Source organism: Zonotrichia leucophrys, chromosome 25 (assembly GCF_028769735.1).
Source record: "Zonotrichia leucophrys gambelii isolate GWCS_2022_RI chromosome 25, RI_Zleu_2.0, whole genome shotgun sequence".
Classification (NCBI taxonomy): domain Eukaryota; kingdom Metazoa; phylum Chordata; class Aves; order Passeriformes; family Passerellidae; genus Zonotrichia; species Zonotrichia leucophrys.
Window position 1 is genome coordinate 2,340,900 of NC_088194.1, and position 19,686 is coordinate 2,360,585.

The following is a 19,686-nucleotide window of genomic DNA, read 5'->3' on the forward strand; positions in this document are numbered from 1 at the left end:
TTCTTGTCGTGACGTCACCAAAGAAATTGAAAAAATTCAAGGAAGGGGCGGGGAAAAGCGCGGTTGCCACGGCGACGGCGCCCAGTCTGACCGCGCCCCCTCAGGGCGTGACTGACACAGGCCACGCCCTCCCCGGGCACTCCCGGGTCTCTGCGGGCCCTGCGCTCCGTTCCGGGGTCACCGAGCGCCACCGGAGCCTCCTCGGGACCCTCTCCGGTTCTCTCCGGCCGCTCCCTCCCCGCTGTGCCCTCTCCGCCCGCCCGGAGCGTGACCCCGCCGCGGCCCCGCCCTGTGACGTCATCACACCGCGCCCTCCGCTCCAAGATGGCGGCGGCCGGGCGGGGCTGAGCGGGCCCGGGCAGGTACCGGGACCGGAGCGGGACCGGGGGCAGGGGGGTGACCCGCGGGGGCTGCTCGGGGGGTGGGAGCGCCAAGCCGAGCCCGGCAGTGCCGGGGCGGGTACCGGAACCGGGGGGGGCAGAACCGGGACCGGGACTGGAGCGGGTACCGGGGCCGGGCGGGGACTGAACCGGGCCCTTCCCGGTACCGGAGATCGGCACCGCGTGGCCCGATCCCCTCGCGGTGCTACACGGGCGCTGCGCTGAGCCTGCCCATTTCCCTTTACCGACGAGCACCGAACAACCCCCTCTCCTTTCCCGGTACCGGAGCGGCCCCGTTCCATCCCCGGTGCCGCTCCAATCCGTGTCTCCTCTATCCCGCAGCCCCGGTGCTCCCGCCATGCTGCCCCGGGCCGCTTGGGCGGCTCTCCGGTAACACCGGGCGGCTCTCCGGTAACACCGGGAGGCTTTCCGGTAACACCGGGCGGCTCCCGGTAACACCGGGCGGCCCCGCGATGCTGCGGCGGCTGCTGGAGCGGCCGTGCTCGCTGGCGCTGCTGGTCGGGTGCCAGTTCGCTTTCGTGGCGTATTTCTCGCTCGGTGGCTTCCGTAACCTCACGGCGCTGTTCGGTCGCTCCGCCGGTCCCGCCGTGGATTATTCCCGCACCCACGACGTGTACGCCAACCTGAGCCGCGTCGGTGGCGGCACCGGGAATGGCCCCGCAGCGACGCCGGATCCTGCAAGGCCGCTGCCGTTCTGCCCCGAGAGATCGCCGTTCCTCGGTGAGAACGGGGGAAACGGGAGGGGAACCGGGACAGGAACGGGGGAACCGGGACAGGAACGGGAGAGAGGAGAGCCTTGAGGGGGAACCGGGAGGGAACGGGAGGGGAACGGAGACCCCCGGGGATGGAACCGGGACGGGAACGGGGAGAACGGGAAGGGAACGGGGACCCCGAGGGAGAAACCGGGAGGGGAACGGGGAGAGAGCGAGGAGCGGGGAGGAACCGGTGCCGCCGCTCTCCCCGGTAAATAACCGGTTCCAGCCCCTCTCCCGGTACGGAACCGGTTCCTCCCGGGCAGGGCCCGAGCCTTCCCCGGGCAGTAGAACCGGTCAGACCGGTTCCCGTTCCCGTTCCCCCGTCGGTGCCGCCCCCACCTCGCGTCCTCCCCCCGGGCCGGAACCGGGTCGGGAAGGGAAATCTGGGGGGGGGGGGCAAAGCCCGGGACCCCCGGGGTGGGGTTGGGGGGAACAAACCCGGCCCAGTTTGGGGCTCCCCAGTGCCCCCTCCCCACAGTGGGCACCTCTCAGTGCCCCCAATGCCCACAGTACCCCCCCCTCATGCCCCCTCCCCTCAGTGCCCCCCAGTGCCCCTCAGTGCCCTCAATGCCCCTCTCAGTGCCCCCCAAATGCCCCTCACTGCCCCCTCCCCACACTGGGCCCCCTGGCCGTCCCAATGCCCCTCTCAGTGCCCCCCCCAATGCCCCTCTCAGTACCCCCTCCCCACAATGGGCCCCTCTCAGTGCCCTCAATGCCCCCCAGTACCCCCCCCTCATGCCCCCTCCTCACAGTGCCCCCCAATGCCCCTCTCAGTGCCTTCAGTGCCCCTCTCAGTGCCCCCAGTGCCCCTCTCCATGCCTCTCATTGCCCCCTCCCCTCAGTGCCCCCCAGTGCCCCCCCTCTCACGCCCCCTCCCCACACTGGGCCCCCTGGCCATCCCAGTGCCCCCCAAATGCTCCTCAGTGCCCCTCAATGCCCCCACCCCACAATGCCCCCCTCTCTCAATGCCCCCTCCCCACTGTGGCCCCCCAATGCCCCTCTCAGTGCCCTCAATGCCCCCCAGTGCCCCTCTCTCCCACCCCCTCCCCACACTGGGCCCCCTGGCTGTCCCAGTGCCCCCAGTGCCCCCCAAATGTCCCCCAATGCCCCCCTCTCTCACTGCCCCCTGCCCACAGTGGGCTCCGAATGCCCCCAGTGCCCCCCAATGCCCCTCTCAGCCCCCCCAGTGCCCCCCCTCTCACTGCCCCCTCCCCACAGTGGGCCCCCAATGCCCCCCTCAGTGCCCCCCAAATGCCCCTCAATGCCCCCTCCCCACAATGCCCCCTGCCCACAGTGGGCCGGCCCCCTGGCCATTCCAGTGCCCCCAAATACCCCTCTCAGCGCCCCCCAAATGCCCCCAATGCCCCTCTCTCTCACTGCCCCCTGCCCACAGTGGGCCCCCAATGCCCCTCTCCGTGCCCCCCAATGCCCCTCTCATTTCCCCCTGCCCACACTGGGCCCCCTGGCCATCCCAATACCCCTATCAACCCCCCAAATGCCCCTCAATGCCCCCTCCCCACAATGCCCCCTCCCCACAGTGGGACCCCTGGCCTTCCCAGTGCCCCCCAATGCTCCTCAATGCCCCTCTCAGTGCCCCCAATGCCCCTCCCCACAATGCCCCCTGCCCACAGTGGGCTCTGAGTGCCCCCAATGCCCCTCCCAATGCCCCTCTCTCACTGCCCCCTGCCCACAGTGGGCCCCCAGCCCCTCTCCATGCCCCTCAATGCCCCCTCCCCCCAATGCCCCCCTCTCTCATGCCCCCTGCCCACAGTGGGCCCCCTGGCCGTGTCCTTCTCGCGGGCGCCGTCGCTGGAGCAGATCCAGGCCAAGAACCCGGGGGTGCAGCGGGGGGGGCGTTACCGACCCCCCCAGTGCGAGTCGCGCTCCAGGACCGCCGTCATCGTCCCCCACCGCAACCGCGAGGGCCACCTGGGCCACCTGCTCTACTACCTGCACCCCTTCCTGCAGCGCCAGCAGCTGCACTACGGCATCTACGTGGTGCACCAGGTGCCAGGGGGTGCCCGGGGGGGTTTGAGGGGTCCTTGGAGGGGTTTGGGGGTGCCCAGGGGAGTTTGAGGTGGTTTGAGGGGTCCTTGGGGGGGTTTGAGGGGTCCTTGGGGGGGTTTGGGGGTGCCCAAGGGGGGGTTTGGGGGGTACCCAGGGGGATTTGAGGTGGTTTGAGGGGTCCCCAGGGGGATTTGGGGGGATCCTCAGGGTGGTTTGGGGTGGTTCAGGAGCTTCTTAGTGTGGTTTTGGGGGTGCCCAGGGGGGTTTGAGGTGGTTTGAGGGGTCCTTGAGGGGGTTTGGGGGTGCCCAGGGGGGTTTGGGGGTTCTGAAGGGGGGGTTTGGGGCATCCCCAGGGGGGTTTGAGGGGTCCTTGGGGGGGTTTGTGGGGTCCCCAGGGGGGTTTGGGGGTGCCCAGGGGTGGTTTGGGGGTGCCCAGGGGGGTTTGAGGTGGGTTTGTGGGGTCCCCAGGGGGGTTTGGGGTGGTTCAGGAGGTTCTCAGTGTGGTTTCGGGGGTCCCCAGGGTGGTTTGGGGGTGCCCAGGGGGGTTTGAGGTGGTTTGGGGGGTGCCAAAGGGGGTTTGGGGGTCTTCAGGTGGGTTTGGGGGATCCCCAGGGTGATTTTAAGGTGTTTTGAGGGGTAACCAGGAGGGTTTTAGGGGGTCCTCAAGGTGGTTTGAGGGGTCCCCAGGGTGGGTTAGAGGCGGTTTGGAGTGACCCCAGGAGATTTTGGGGTAACCCCAGGAGATTTTGGGGTGACCCCAGGTCAGGAACTGCACGTTTAACCAGGCCAAGCTGCTGAACGTGGGTGTGAAGAGATGGTTCAATGGGGTGGTTTGGGGTGTTGGGGTGTTCCCAGGATATTTTGGGGTGACCCCAGAACATTTTGGGGTAACCCCAGGATATTTTGGGGTGTCCCCAGGCCGGGAACTGCACGTTTAACCGGGCCAAGCTGCTGAACGTGGGCGTGAAGGAGGCGCTCAAGGACGAGGACTGGGACTGCCTGTTCCTGCACGACGTGGACCTGATCCCCGAGAACGACCACAACCTGTACACGTGCGACCCCTGGAACCCCAAACACGCCTCCGTGGCCATGAACAAATTCGGGTACAGGTGAGGGACACCCTGGGGACACCCTGGGGACATCTTGGGGACACCCTGGGGACACCCTGGGGACATCTTGGGGACGCCCCAGGGCACCTTGGGGCACCTTGGGGCACCTTGGGGACGCCCTGGGGACACCTTGGGGCACCTTGGGGACGCCCTGGGGACATCTTGGGGGCACCCTGGGACATCTTGGGGGCACCCTGGGACATCTTGGGGACACCTTGGGGCTCCTTGGGGACACCCTGGGGATATCTTGGGGACACCCTGGGGACATCTTGGGGACACCCTGGGGACACCCTGGGGCACCTTGGGGATGCCCTGGGGACATCTTGGGGCACCTTGGGGACGCCCTGGGGACATCTTGGGGCACCTTGGGGACACCCTGGGGCACCTTGGGGCTCCTTGGGGACGCCCTGGGGACACCTTGGGGACACCCTGGGGACACCCTGGGGACACCTTGGGGCACCTTGGGGACGCTCTGGGGACATCTTGGGGACGTCATGGGGACGCTCTGGGGACACCCTGGGGACACCCTGGGGACACCCTGGGGACACCCTAGGGCACCTTGGGGACACGCTGGGGACACCTTGGGGACACCTTGGGGACATCCTGGGGACACCCTGGGGACATCTTGGGGACACCTTGGGGACACCCTGGGGCACCTTGGGGCACCCTGGGGACACCCTGGGGCACCTTGGGGACGCCCTGGGGACATCTTGGGGACACAGAAGATGTGGCATTGCCCTGGAGGGGACATGGGGGATGTTCTGTCACCTTGAGGGGAGGGACACAGAGGGTGTGACACTGTCCTGGTGGGGACATGAAGGCTGTTCTGTCACCTTAGGGAGGGACACAAGGGATGTGGCATTGTCCTGGAGGGGACACAGAGGGTGTGACACTGCCCTGGAGGGGACACAGAGGGTGTGACATTGTCCTGGAGGGGACATGAGGGGTGTGACATCCCTTTGGGAGGGGACACGAAGGGCGTTCTGTCACCTTGCAGGGGGACACAAGGGATGTGGCATTGCCATGGGGGTGTCACAGAGGTGTGACAGTGTCCTGGAGGGGACATGGGGGATGTTCTGTCACCTTGGGGGGGACACAAGGGATGTGGCATTGCCATGGGAGGTGTGACATTGTGCTGGGGGGGACACGAGGGGTGTGGCATTGCCCTGGGGGTGTCACAGAGGTGTGACAGTGTCCCCCGTGCCCTGGGGGTGTCACAGAGGTGTGACAGTGTCCCCCGTGTCCCCAGCCTGCCGTACCCGCAGTATTTCGGGGGGGTCTCGGCGCTGACCCCAGACCAGTACATGAAGATCAACGGGTTCCCCAACGAGTACTGGGGCTGGGGGGGCGAGGACGATGACATCGCCACCAGGTAGGGCTGGGGACAGCCTGGGGACACTGCCATGGCACGGGCGTGTGGCACTTGGGGGGTGGCATCGTGTGCCCACCGAGCTGGGGGGGACACAGGGGGTGTTCTGTCACCTTGGGGGGACACAAGGGGTGTGACAGTGCCATGAGGGATGGTGACATTGCCCTGGGAGGTGACACAAGGGGTGTGGCATTGCCATGGGGGATGGTGACATTGCTCTGGAGGGGACACAGGGGTGTGACAGTGCCATGAGGGATGGTGACATTGCCCTGGGAGGGGACACAAAGGGTGTGACAGTGCCATGAGGGATGGTGACATTGCTCTGGGAGGGGACACAGAGGGTGTGACAGTGCCATGGGGGGTGTGGCATTGCCCTGGGTGGGACATTGGGGATGTGACATTGCCCTGGGAGGGGACACAGGGGTGTGGCATTGCTCTGGGAGGGGACACAGAGGGTGTGACATTACCCCAGAGATGTCCCCATGCCCTGTCCCCTCAGGGTGACATGGTGTCATTGTGTGGTGGCTGTCACTGCCACCCTGGAGCCGTGCCACCACCCTGAGGGCCACCTCGGGGGTGTCGCTGTCCCCTCAGGGTGACACCGTGACCCTCCTTTCTCGCTGTCCCCATATTTGTGTCCCCACCGCTGGGGACACGGGGGCTGTCCCAGCGCTCCGGCCCCACCCCGGGGCTGTCGCTGTCGCTGTCCCCGCCCCGGTGCCGCTGTCCCCGCCCCGGTGCCATTGTCGCCGCTGTCCCCGCTGTCCCGCAGGGTGCGCCTGGCCGGGATGAAGATCTCCCGCCCTCCCGTCTCCATCGGCCACTACAAAATGGTCAAACACAAGAGCGACAAAGGCAACGAGGAGAACCCGCACAGGTGCGGGGGACACGGGGGACACGGGGACAATGTCGGGCGTGTCCCCAGGTGCTGGTGCAGGGTGGGCCCAAGGGGACACAGGGGACATCTCGGGCGTGTCCCCAGGTTCCCCCTGCTGGTGCAGGTGCAGGGTGACTCTAAGGGGACACAGGGGACACGGGTGACAATGTCGGGCTGTGTCCCCAGGTGCAGGTGGCTCCAGGGGTGGCCCGAGGGGACGTCAGTGCCATCTGAGCTGTGTCCCCAGGTTCAACCTGCAGGTGCAGGGGGCTACGAGGGGACAGAGGGGACGCAGGTGACAATGTCAGGGGTGTCCCCACGTTCCAGCTGCTGGTGTGGGTGCGGGGTGACTCTAAGGGGACACAGGTGACATCAGTGACAATGTTGGGCTGTGTCCCCAGGTTCAGCCTGCTGGTGCAGGTGACTCCGGGGTGGCCGTGAGGGGACAGAGGGGACACAGGTGACATCTGGGCTGTGTCCCCAGGTTCCACCTGCTGGTGCAGGTGTGGGGTGACTCCAAGGGGACACAGGTGACATCAGTGACAATGTTGGGCTGTGTCCCCAGGTTCCACCTGCTGGTGCAGGTGGCTCTGGGGTTGCCCTAAGGGGACACAGGGGACACAGGTGACATCAGTGCCATCTCTGGCGTGTCCCCAGGTTCAGCCTGCTGGTGCAGGTGTAGGGTGGCTCCGAGGGGACACAGGTGACATCAATGACATCTGGGCTGTGTCCCCAGGTTTGACTTACAGGTGCAGGGGGCTACGAGGGGACAGAGGGGACGCAGGTGACAATGTCAGGCATGTCCCCAGGTTCCACCTGCTGGTGTGGGTGCGGGGTGACTCCAAGGGGACACGGGTGACATCAGTGACAATGTTGGGCTGTGTCCCCAGGTTCCACCTGCTGGTGCAGGGGGCTCTGGGAGGGGACACGGGTGACATCAGTGCCATCTCTGGCGTGTCCCCAGGTTCCACCTGCTGGTGCAGGTGACTCCGGGGTGGCCGCGAGGGGACAGAGGGGACACAGGTGACATCTGGGCTGTGTCCCCAGGTTCGACCTGCTGGTGCAGGTGTAGGGGGCACCAGGAGGGGACACAGGTGACATCAGTGACAATGTCAGGCGTGTCCCCAGGTTTGACCTGCAGGTGCAGGGGGCTTTGGGAGGGGACAGAGGGGACACGGGTGACAATGTCGGGCTGTGTCCCCAGGTGCAGGGGGCTCTGGGATGGCCCTGAGGGGACACAGGTGACATCAGTGCCATCTGGGCTGTGTCCCCAGGTTCGACCTGCTGGTGCAGGTGTGGGGTGACTCCAAGGGGACACAGGGGACATCAGTGACATCTGGGCTGTGTCCCCAGGTTCCACCTGCTGGTGCGGGTGCAGGGGGCACCGGAGGGGACACGGGGGACATGGGTGACATCAGTGCCATCTCTGGTGTGTCCCCAGATTTGACCTGCTGTTGCAGGTGTAGGGGGCACCGGGAGGGGACACGGGTGACATCAGTGCCATCTCTGGCGTGTCCCCAGGTTCGACCTGCTGGTGCGCACGCAGCGCACGTGGACGCAGGACGGGATGAACTCGCTCAGTTACGCGCTGCTGGCGCGGGAGCTGCTCCCGCTCTACACCAACCTCACGGCCGACATCGGCTGCGACCCCCGCGCCCGCGCCCGCCCCGGTGCCGCCGCCGGTGCCGGTTCCGGTTCCGCCGCCAGCCGCTTCCGGCAGGAGATGCTGCGCAAAGCGCCCCGCGAGGACCTGCCCGCGCTGCTGCCGCTGGCGCTGTCGCTGTCGCTGTCACCGCCCCGCCGCGGCGACAACAACGGCAGCGCGGCCACGCCCCGCCGCGAGGGGACAGTGACGGCGACAGCGGGGGGCGGCAACCGGAGCGTGGCATCGGCCCTGCCTTGAGACCCCTCCCCATGGATGGACAGCAGCGGGGATGTGTGCGCTCTGGGATGGGGGACACTGGGGACACCCCAATGGGGACAGGGACACCCCTGGGGGGCACTGGGGACACCCCAATGGGGACAGGGACACCCTTGGGGACAGGGACACAGGGGTCTCCCAGCCCTGGCCCCCATCCCCCTGGTGGGGCTTTGGGCTCCCTGCATCGGTTTTGATGTCCCCAGATCCGTTTTGGGGTCCCTGGCTGGGTTTTGGGGTTCTCTGTGAGGTTTTGAGCTCCCCAGATTGGTTTTGGGGTCCCTGGTGAGGTTTTGGGATCCCCAGATTGGTTTTGGAGTCCCCAGATCGGTTTTGGGGTCCCTGGATTTGTTTTAGGGTCCCCAGAGCAGTTTTTGGGTCCTCAGTGAGGTTTTGAGCTCTCCAGATTGGTTTTGGGGTCCCTGGTGAGGTTTTAGGATCCCCAGATTGGTTTTAGAGTCCCCGGTGGGGTTTTGGGGTCCCCAGATCGGTTTTGGGGTCTCTGGCTGGGTTTTGGTGTCCCCGGATCAGTTTTGGGATCCCCAGATCGGGTTTTGGGGTCCCTGGCTGGGTTTTGGGATCCCCAGATCTGTTTTAGAGTCCCCGGTGGGGTTTTGGTGTCCCCAGATCGGTTTTGGGGTCCCTGGTGAGTTTTTGGGGTCCCCAGATCGGGTTTTGGGGTCCCAGCTGGGGCACGCGGGTATTTATTGTATTTATGAGCCGCTCCCTGGACCTTTCTAAAAGGGGTTTTTTTTCAATTAAAAAAAAAAAAAATTCATTTTGTCCTACACTGGCGGCCATGGGGGGTTCAGGGCTCGGGGGGGGACCCCAAAATCCTGCCCACGGCCGCCCTGGCACCGGCAATGCAGTCGTTGACGGAGACCCCCGAGTAGGAGGCGCCGATGAGGGTCAGGGGCAGCTGCTGCTCCTTGAGGAACCGCTGGATGCGCTCTGGGGGGACAATGGGGACAGTGGGGACACTCTGGGGACACTCTGGGGACAGTGGGGACACCCCCGGGGACAATGGGGACACCCCCAGGGCTGCCACTCTCACCTAAGCGCTCCCAGTGTCCCAGCGTGTACTGCGGGATGCAGTCCTGGGAAAAGGGGACACGGGTGAGACCCTGAGAGACACCCCTGCAATGTCACCCACCCTGAGCCACCCTAGAATGTCACCCACCCTGAACCCCCCAAAATGTCACCTCCCCAAAGTGTCATCCACACAGAGACACCCCTGAAATGTCACCCACCCTGAAGCCCCCCAAGTGTCACCCACACAGAGACACCCCTGAAATGTCACCCCTCCAAAGTGCCATCCACCCAGAGCCCTTCTGAAATGTCACCCACCCTGAACCCCCCAAAATGTCACCTCCCCAGTGTGTCACCCACACAGAGACACCCCTGAAATGTCACCCACCCTGAATCCCCCCAAAATGTCACCTCCCCAAAGTGCCACCCACACAGAGACACCCCTGAAATGTCACCCACCCCAGAAGTGTCACTCGCCCAGAGCCACCCCTGAAATGTCACCCACCCAGAGCCACCCTAGAATGTCACCTCTCCAAAGTGTCACCTACTCAGAGCCACCCCTGAAATGTCACCCACCCTGAATCCCCCCAAAATGTCACCTCCCCAAAGTGCCACCCACACAGAGACACCCTAGAATGTCACCTCTCCAAAGTGTCACCCACCCAGAGCCACCCCTGAAATGTCACCTCCCCAAAGTGTCACCCACCCTGAAGCCCCCCAAGTGTCACCCACACAGAGACACCCCTGAAATGTCACCCACCCAAAGTGTCACCCACCCCAGAAGTGTCACTCGCCCACAGCCACCCTTGGAGTGTCACCTACCCAGAGACACCCCTGAAATGTCACCTCCCCAAAGTGCCACCCACCCAGAGCAACCCTCCAAAATGTCACCTACCCTGGATCCCCCCAAAATGTCACCCCCCCAAGTGTCACCCACTCAGAGCCGCCCCTGAAATGTCACCCCTCCAAAGTGTCACCCACCCCAGAAGTGTCACTCGCCCAGAGCCACCCTTGCAGTGTCACCTCTCCAAAGTGCCACCCACCCTGAACCCCCCCAAGTGCCACCCACACAGAGCCACCCTAGAATGTCACCTCTCCAAAGTGCCACCCACCCAGAGCCCTTCTGAAATGTCACCCACCCTGAACCCCCCCAAAATGTCACCTCCCCAAAGTGCCACCCACCCAGAGCAACCCTCCAAAATGTCACCTACCCAGAGCCCCCCCAAAGTGTCACCCCTCCGGAATGTCACCCACCCAGAGCCCGCCATGGTGTCCCCACCTGCTGCACCCTGACGATGGCGTTTCTGGGGGTCCCGGCCAGCCCCAGGTGGGCGCTCACGGCCGCCCGTGCCCGGCTCAGCAGCAGCTCCGGGGCCACCAGGGCGGGGTCCCCAAAGCTCTGCTGGAACCAGGCCCCGCCCAGCATCACCTGGGGACACCCCAAAATCAGCCCTGGGACACCCACAGGGTCCCCAGTGTCACCCACAGTGAGCACCCCAAAATCAGCCCTGGGACCCCCATGGTGTCCCCAGTGTCACCCACAGTGTCCCCAGTGCCACCCACAATCAGCCCCCCAAAATCAGCCCTGGGACACCCACAGGGTCCCCAGTGTCACCCACAGTGTCCCCAGGGTCACCCACCGTGAGCCCCCAAAATCAGCCCTGTGACACCCATGATGTCCCCAGTGTCACCCACAGTGTCCCCAGGGTCACCCCATCCCAGTGTCCCCAGTGCCACCCACCATCAGCCCCCCAAAATCAGCCCTGGGACACCCACGGTGTCCCCAGGGTCACCCACAGTGTCCCCAGTGTCACCCACTGTGAGACCCCCAAAATCAGCCCTGGGACCCCCATGGTGTCCCCAGTGTCACCCACAGTGTCCCCAGGGTCACCCCATGGCATCCCCAGTGTCACCCACTGTGAGCACCCCAAAATCAGCCCTGTGACACCCACAGGGTCCCCAGGGTCACCCACTGTAGGCCCCCCCAAATCCCTCCTGTCACCCTGCACGTTGTCCCCACTGTCCCCCCAAGATGTCCCCACCATGAGCCCCCCAAATCCCTCCTGTCACCCCGCACGTTGTCCCCATTGTCCCCCGCGGTGTCCCCACCGTGAGGCGCAGCGAGGCCGCCCCGGGGGTCGCGGGGGTCCCGTCGTGCTCCGGGAACGCCACCGAGTCATAGACGATGCCCAGGAGCGCCGGGTCCTCCGAGGATGGCACCAGGTGCCCAAAGCCCTGCGGGGATGGGGACGGGCTGGGGTCACCGCGGGGTTTGGGGACACCTTGGGGACACCTTGGGGACAGGGGCAGCGCTCACCGTGACGGGCAGCGCCGCGCCCTCGTACTGCAGGTTCACCACGGCCACGGAGGCGGCCGGGATCGCCCGGAGCTCCCGAGCCAGCGGCTCCGCCTCGGGCGGCAGCGCCCGCGCCAGCGCTGGGGACAGCGGGGACAGCGTCAGGGACATCAGTGACACCGCGGGGACACCGAGGGGACACGGCAGGGACATCAGTGACACGGAGGGGACACGGAGGGGACACGGCAGGGACATCCCCCCCTCAGCCCCGCGCTGTACCTGAGGCCGGGAGGGCGCTGACGACGTGATCGGCCGTGAGGGTGGCACCGGGCACCGTGAGCTGGGGGGACAGCAGGGGACACTGGGGACACTGAGGGCAATGGGGACACTGAGGGCAATGGGGACAGTGGGGACAGCGGGGACTGGGGACACTGGGGGCAATGGGGACAGTGGGGGCAATGGGGACAGGATTGGGGACACTGGGGATAGTGGAGACAATGGGGAGGGGACTGGGGACACTGGGGACACTGGGGACACTGGGGACAATAAGGACACTGGGAGCAATGGGCACAATGAGGAGGTGATTGGAGATACTAGGGACAGGACTGGGGAGGGGACTGGGGACATTGGGGACAGGACTGGGGAACCGGGGGACAGTGGCGACATTGAGGGCACTGGGGACAATGAGGAGGTGACTGGGGACAGGACTGGGCACACTGGGGACAATGGGGACACTGGGGAGGGCACGGGGGGCAATGGGGGCCCAGGGGGAACTGGGGACAGTGCAGAGGGGACGGGGGGCACTGGGGAGGGCACTGGGGACACTGAGGGCAATGGGGACACTGGGGGCAATGGGGACAATGAGGAGGCGACTGGGGACAGGACTGGGGACACTGGGAGCAATGGGGACAATAGGGAGGGGACTGGGGACACTGGGAACAGGACCAGGGACACTGAGAAGGAGACTGGGGACACTGGGGACACACTGGGAACAGGACTGGGGACAGCACTGGGGACACTGGGAACAGGACTGGGGACACTGGGGACACACTGGGAACAGGACTGGGGACACTCTAGAGGGGACTGGGGGCACTGGGGGCAATGGGGACACTGGGAGCAATGGGGACAATAGGGAAGGGACTGGGGACACTGGGAACAGGACCGGGGACACTGAAGAGGGGACTGGGGGCACTGGGGACAATGAGAAGGAGACTGGGGACACTGGGGAAACAGGACTGGGGACAGCACTGGGGACACTGGAAACAGGACTGGGGACACTCTAGACGGGAGTGGGAGCACCGGGGAGGGGACAGCGAGCATTGGGGACACGGGTGGGGGGGGCATGGACAGCGGGAAGGGGACCGGGGGAGGTGGCACGGGCGGTGTCCCCACCTGCCACCGGCCGCGGCGGTGGCACAGGTGTGTCAGGGGCGAGTGGCAGCGCAGCTCGGCGCCGCGCGGCGACACGAAGGCCACCAAGGCGCGCGCCAGGGACTCCATCCCGCCCCGCAGCGACCACTGGCTCCAGCGCTCGGCCCGCGCCCGCCGCGCCAGCCCCGCCTCGGGGCCCGCCCCGCCGCCGCCGCCACCTGCGGGGACACCGCGGGGACATCGTGTGGGGATGGGGACACGGTGTCCCCTGTGCCAACCTCGGGGTGTCCCCCCCGTGTCTCCCGTCCCAGCCCTCAGTGGATCCCGGTCACAGCCAAATCAGGGCTCCCCACGCTGTCACCAAGCCCGGGGGTGTCCCCACCTTGTCACCAGCCCCAGGATGTCCCCACTCTGTCCCCCTGTCCCAGCCCCATGGGATGGACCTGTCCAAGGAGTGGCAGCTGGAGGTCCCCGTAGTGTCCCCATAGTGTCCCCCTGTCCCTGTGCCCACCAGATGCCAGCGCCAGCCCAGCAGTGTCCCCAGGGTGTCCCCATGTCCCCACCGTGTGGCAGTGCCAGCCCCAGCAGTGTCCCCAATGTCCCCACCGTGTGGCAGTGCCAGCCCCAGCAGCACGGAGCCCCGCTCTCTCTCGGCCTGGAACAGGGCAGGGAAGCAGCTGCGCACGCTCAGGGCCCGGCTGTCCCCGGCAAACACCCCCCGACACAGGGAATCCACGGCCAGCTCTGCCACCTGGGGACAGGGACAGGGACACAATGACACAGTGACAGTGACACAGGGACAGTGACAATGACACAGTGACAGTGACACAGGGACAGGGACAGTGACACAGGGACAGTGACACAGGGACAGGGACAGTGACACACATCCCCTGTGGCACAGCGAGTCCACCGCCAGCTCTGCCACCTGGGGACAGGGACAGGGACACAGGGACAGTGACACAGGGACACATGGACAGGGACAGTGACACAGGGACAGGGACAGGGACAGTGACACACACCCCCCGGCACAGCGAGTCCACGGCCAGCTCTGCCACCTGGGGACAGGGACAGTGACACTGGGACAGGGACACAGGGACACACGGACAGTGACACAGGGACAGTGACACTGACACACATCCCCCCTGGCACAGGGAGTCCACGGCCAGCTCTGCCACCTGGGGACAGGGACAGGGACACTGGGACAGTGACACTGGGACAGTGACACAGTGACAGTGACACAGGGGCACATGGACAGGGACAGTGACACAGGGACACAGGGACAGTGACACAGGGACAGTGACAGTGACACAGGCACAGGGACAGTGACACAGGGACAGGGACAGTGACACAGGGACAGTGACAGTGACACAGGAACAGAGGGACAGTGACACACGGACAGGGACAGAGGGACAGTGACACAGGGACAAAGGGACAGTGACACAGGGACAGGGACAGTGACACAGTGACAGTGACACAGACACAGTGACAGTGACACAGGGACAGGGACAGTGACACAGGCACAGGGACAGTGACACAGGGACAGTGACACACGGACAGGGGCACAGTGGGACCCCGCCCGCCCATGGGAGACCCCGATAAGGCCGGGTGGGGCTCTGGGCTCCGTTATCGGGGTTTGGCCTTTGGGGGGTTATCGGGGCTTTGGGGGCTTCTGGAGGGTTTGGGGGGTTCTGGGGTGGTTCCAGGGGATTCTGGGGTGGATCTGAAGGTTTGGGGGGGTTCTGGGGGTGGATCTGGGGGTTTTGGGGTGGATCTGGGGGTTTTGGGGTGGTTCCAGGGGGTTTTGGGGTGGATCTGGGGGTGGTTGCAGGAAGTTTTGGGGTGCTTCCAGGAGGTTTTGGGGTGGATGCGGGATTTTGGGGTGGATCAGGGTTTTGGGGTGAATCAGGAGTTCTGTGGTGGATCTGGGGGTTTTGGGGTGGATCTGTGGGTGGTTCCAGGTGTTTTGGGGCGGATCAGGGGTTTTGGGGTGGATCAGGAGTTCTGTGGGGGATCTGGGTGTTTTGGGGTGGATCTGTGGTTGTTCCAGGCGGCTTTGGGCGATCAGGGTTTTGGCGGGTTCTGGGGTTTTGGGGTGGATCTGTGGGTGGTTCCAGGCGGTTTGGGGCAGATCCGGGGTTTTGGGGCACCCACCTCGGGCCCGAAGCGGCGCTGGGCGAAGCCGTGGGCGCTCTCGTCCGGCCCCGTCCCCGCCGGGGTCAGGAGATCGCGCAGGGCGCTCCAGAGCAGGGCCCGCGAGAACGGGGGCACCGTGCGGAGCAACCCCCTGGGGACAGTGGGGACATTGGGGGGACATTGGGGACAGTCCTGAGCAACCCCTGGGGACACAGTGGGGACATTGGGGACAGCCCTGAGCAACCCCTGGGGACAGTGGGGACATTGGGGGGACATTGGGGACAGCCCTGAGCAACCCCTGGGGACAGTGGGGACAGCCCCGCGCAACCCCTGGGGACAGTGGGGACATTGGGGGGACATTGGGGACAGCCCTGAGCAACCCCTGGGGACAGCAGGGACAGGGGGCAGGGTGCGGAGCAAACCTCTGGGGACACATGGGGACATTGGGGGGACATTGGGGACAGCCCTGAGCAACCCCTGGGGACACTGGGGACACATGGGGACATTGGGGACAGCCCTGAGCAACCCCTGGGGACATTGGGGACAGGGGGCACCGTGCAGAGCAAACCTCTGGGGACACAGCAAGGGTGATACTGGGGACACAGGGGGGACATTGGGGACAGCAGGGACACACAGGGGCACAGTGCAGAGCACACCCCTGGGGACACAGGGGACACAAAGGGGTGGCATTGGGGACAGCAGGGACAGGGGGCACAGTCCACAGCACACCCCTGGGGACATAGGGGGGACATTGGGGACAGCCCTGAGCAACCCCTGGGGACATTGGGGACAGCCCTGAGCAACCCCTGGGGACATTGGGGACAGGGGGCACGGCGCGGAGCAAACCCCTGGGGACACATGGTGACATTGGGGTGGCATTGGGGACAGCCCTGAGCAACCCCTGGGGACAGCAGGGACAGGAGGTGGCATTGGGGACAGCCAGGGTGGCATTGGGGACAGGGGGCTGGCAGCAAGGACAGAGGGCACAGCCCACAGGAACCCCTGGAAACAGCGGGGGTGGCACTGGGGACAGCAGGGACACACAGGGGTGGCACTGGGCACAGCCCTGAGCAACCCCTGGGGACACATGGGGACATTGGGGGGACATTGGGGACAGCCCTGAGCAACCCCTGGGGACACCGCACAGTCAAAAGGTGCCATTGGTGACAGGGGGAGGTGGCCCTGGTGACAAGGGACAGGTGCCACCCACCCGAGGCCCGAGGGCAGGGGGTGCAGGGTCCCCCCCAGGTACAGGAAGCGGTTCCGAGCCGCCGGGTGCTCCTTGGGGACAGCCAGGATGTCACCGGCCAGCCCCAGCTCCGACACCTGCGGGGACACAGAGGGACACCAGGGACACCCGAGTCATCCAGGGACCCCAAAAATCATCCAGGGACCCCCAGGATCCATGCAGGGACCCCCAAAATTCATCCAGAGATTCCCAAAATACATCCAGAGATCTCAACAATCATCCAGGGACTCCCATAATTCACACAGGGACCCCAAAATTCTTCCAGATGATTCCCAGGACTCATCTAAGGACCCCAAAATTCATTCAAGGGCTCCCAGAATTCATCCAGGGACCCCAAAAAATCATCCAGGGACCCCCAGGATCCACTCAGGGACCCCCAAAATTCATCCAGAGATTCCCAAAATACATCCAGAGACCTCAACAATCATCCAGGGACTCCCATAATTCACACAGGGACCCCCAGAATCCACACTGTGGGACCCCAAAATTCATCCAGAGATTCCCAGAATTCAACCAGGGACCCCAAAATTCATTCAAGGGCTCCCAGAATTCATCCAGGGACCCCAAAAAATCATCCAGGGACCCCCAGGATCTACTCAGGGACCCCCAAAATTCATCCAGGGAGACTGCCAGGATTCATCAAGGAACCCCCAAAATCATCCAGAGACCCCAAAAATTCTTCCCAGAGACCCACCCAAACCCCAGGGACCCCTCTGTCACCCCAAAACCAAACCCAGGGACCCCCAATACCCACCCAGGACCCCTCTGTGACCCCAAAACCAACCCCCGGGGCCCCCTCAAATTCCCCCCAGCCCCTCAGGAACCCTTTTTGTCACCACAAACTCACCCTGGGACCCCTCTGTGACCCCAAACCCAGCCCCAGGGACTCCCCCCCCAGCCCCCCAGGACCCCTCTGTCACCCCAAAATCAAACCCAGGGACCCCCAATACCCACCCAGGAACCCCTCTGGCACCATAAGCTCCCCCCAGAACCCTCTCTGTCATCCCAAATCCAGCTCAGAGACCCCTCTGGAACCCCAAACCCAGCCCCTCAGGACCCCTCTGTGACCCCAAAACCAAACCCAGGGACACCCTCAAATTCCCCCCAGCCCCTCAGGAACGCCTTTGGTCACCAGAAACCCACCCTGGGACCCCTCTGTGACCCCAAACCCAGCCCCAGGGACCCCCAATACCCACCCAGGAACCCCTCTGGCACCATAAGCTCCCCCCAGAACCCCTCCAGCCCCCCAGAACCCCCTCTGTCATCCAAATCCAGCTCAGAGACCCCTCTGGAACCCCAAACCCAGCCCCCCCGGACCCCTCTGTGACCCCAAAACCAACCCCCGGGGCCCCCTCAAATTCCCCCCAGCCCTTCAGGAACGCCTTTTATCACCACAAACCCACCCTGGGACCCCTCTGTGACCCCAAACCCAGCCCCGGGGACCCCCCAGGACCCCCCCATTCCCCCGTACCATGTGCAGGGTCTGCGCCCCCGCGGGCCCCGCGGGCCGGACGCCCCTCGGGCCATGCTCGAACACGGCGCCCTCGGGGCTGCGGGTGCTCTGCAGCCACCCCCCGAAACGGCCGCTGGCCTCCAGCAGCACCACCTGGGGACACGGAATCACCAACGGGACCCCCGGGTCACAACCGGGACCCCCGGCACCCCGAATCAACACCGGGAACCCCGCGATCATAACCGGGAACCTCGGGACCCCAAATCAACACCGGGACCCCCGAGTCAACACTGGGAACTCCAGATCACAACCGGGACCCCCGAATCAACACCGGGACCCCCGGCACCCCGAATCAACACCGGGAACCCCGCGATCATAACCGGGACCCCCGGGTCACCACCGGGAACCCCAAACCACCACCGGGACCCCGAATCACAACCGGGACCCCCGGTACCCCGAATCAACACCAGCAACCCCGGGATCATAACCGGGAACCCCGGGACCCCCGGAATCACAACCGGGACCACCAGTCACCACTGGGAATACCGGTAACCACGGGAACCCCCAGATCATAACTGGGAATCTCGGGACCCCCGAGTCATCCCCAGGACCCCCCTGGTCACCACCGGGACCCCCGGATCATCAATGGGAACCCAAATCACCACGGGGACCCCACAATCATAACCGGGACCCCCGGTTCAGCACGGGGACCTGGAGTCACCCCCGGGACCCCCAATGACAACCGGGACCCCAAATCACCCCGGGACCCGCGAGTCAACACCGGGACCCCCAAATCAACACCAGGAACACCGAGTCACCCCCAGGAACCCCAAATCAACACCGGGACCTCCGGGATCACAACCGGGACCCCCGGGTCACCACCGGGACCCCGAATCACAACCGCGACCCCGCGGGAATTGGGACTCTGGAGGAATTGGGGTCCCCGGGAGGGAAAAGGGAACCCCGGCGGGATTGGGGGTCCCGGGGATGGACATCGGGGGTCCTGGGGTGACGCGGAAGAGCGGGAGCACCGGGGAGGGACGGACACCGGGAAGGAACGGGAGCGGGGTTCACCGGATGGAGCAGGGAAGGTTCGGGGGTCCCGGGATGGAACGGGGGAAGGTTCGGGGGTCCCGCGGGGGAAGGTTCGGGGGTCGCACGCTCTCTCACCTTGGGCGGGCGGGGGGCGCGCACCAGGTGGTAGCAGGCGGCCAGGCCGCTGATGCCGCCGCCCACGACGGCCACGGTGGGCGGCATGAGGGGAGCTGGGGCGGGCACGGTCAGAGCGGAGCCCCCGGACGCACCGGGAGCTCCCAGATCTGCCCAGCCCCGCACCCCGGGACCCGCCGGGAGCCCCCAGACCCGCCAGGAGCTCCCAGAGCCGCTCGGAAGCACCCGGACCCACCGGGAGCCCCCAGACCCTCCGGGACCCCCCGGTCTCGCCGGGCCCCTCAGCTCCGGGACCCTCCCCTCACCTGTCCCGAGTCCGCCGCGCTGGCCACGCCCCTTCCCGCTGCTTATCAGGGGAAGGGGCGGGGCTCAGAGCACGCGGACCAATGGGAAGGCGCAGCGCGTTGATGGACAGCGTACCGCTCCGAGAGGAAGCGCGCCTATGGTGATAAGCCACACCTACTACGCCACCAGCCAATCATCGCGCACGGCACGCCGCGGTGACCACGCCTACCTCTAATCAATCAACGACAGCCCACACCCCCCATA

General features: G+C 65.5%; 2 protein-coding genes across 3 annotated transcripts; one reads left to right on the forward strand and one right to left on the reverse strand.

Moving 5' to 3' along the window:
• The first annotated feature begins 146 nt into the window (after positions 1-146).
• On the forward strand, positions 147-9,214 carry B4GALT3 (beta-1,4-galactosyltransferase 3). 2 transcript variants are annotated; one of them, XR_010442768.1, is made up of 8 exons: positions 147-362; positions 723-1,121; positions 2,928-3,163; positions 4,082-4,272; positions 5,522-5,644; positions 6,414-6,518; positions 8,040-8,726; positions 8,867-9,214. XR_010442768.1 is itself a non-coding variant. In XM_064732500.1 (7 exons), the coding sequence occupies exons 2-7, from the start codon at positions 854-856 to the stop codon at positions 8,419-8,421; spliced, it is 1,305 nt and encodes a 434-aa protein (XP_064588570.1). In that variant the 5' UTR covers positions 147-362; positions 723-853; the 3' UTR covers positions 8,422-9,214. The 2 variants fall into 2 exon arrangements, 1 of the variants encoding a protein (XP_064588570.1); XM_064732500.1 differs by having other exon boundaries at positions 8,040-9,214.
• On the reverse strand, positions 9,167-19,617 carry PPOX (protoporphyrinogen oxidase). The gene is made up of 13 exons (XM_064732499.1): positions 19,443-19,617; positions 19,138-19,232; positions 17,986-18,120; positions 16,476-16,591; positions 15,284-15,416; positions 13,739-13,883; positions 13,154-13,350; positions 12,041-12,101; positions 11,783-11,901; positions 11,575-11,700; positions 10,745-10,894; positions 9,491-9,533; positions 9,167-9,387 (listed from the first exon to the last, which is right to left on the reverse strand). Exons 2-13 carry the CDS (start codon positions 19,222-19,224, stop codon positions 9,245-9,247), a joined length of 1,455 nt encoding a protein of 484 aa, XP_064588569.1. The 5' UTR covers positions 19,225-19,232; positions 19,443-19,617; the 3' UTR covers positions 9,167-9,244.
• Between the last annotated feature and the right edge of the window lie 69 nt (positions 19,618-19,686).

Bases quoted from the DNA above. Each gene is read 5' to 3' on its own strand.
- B4GALT3 (XM_064732500.1), top strand. From the start codon at position 854: ATGCTGCGGCGGCTGCTGGAGCGGCCGTGCTCGCTGGCGCTGCTGGTC. The intron at 3,164-4,081 runs GTGCCAGGGGGT...GGGTGTCCCCAG, and splicing joins GCATCTACGTGGTGCACCAG to GCCGGGAACTGCACGTTTAA. The intron at 5,645-6,413 runs GTAGGGCTGGGG...GCTGTCCCGCAG, and splicing joins GACGATGACATCGCCACCAG to GGTGCGCCTGGCCGGGATGA.
- PPOX (XM_064732499.1), bottom strand. From the start codon at position 19,224: ATGCCGCCCACCGTGGCCGTCGTGGGCGGCGGCATCAGCGGCCTGGCC. The intron at 10,895-11,574 runs GTGGGGACACCG...GGGTGTCCCCAG, and splicing joins CGGCCTCGCTGCGCCTCACG to GTGATGCTGGGCGGGGCCTG. The intron at 9,534-10,744 runs GTGGGGACACCA...CCCTTTTCCCAG, and splicing joins CCATCGTCAGGGTGCAGCAG to GACTGCATCCCGCAGTACAC.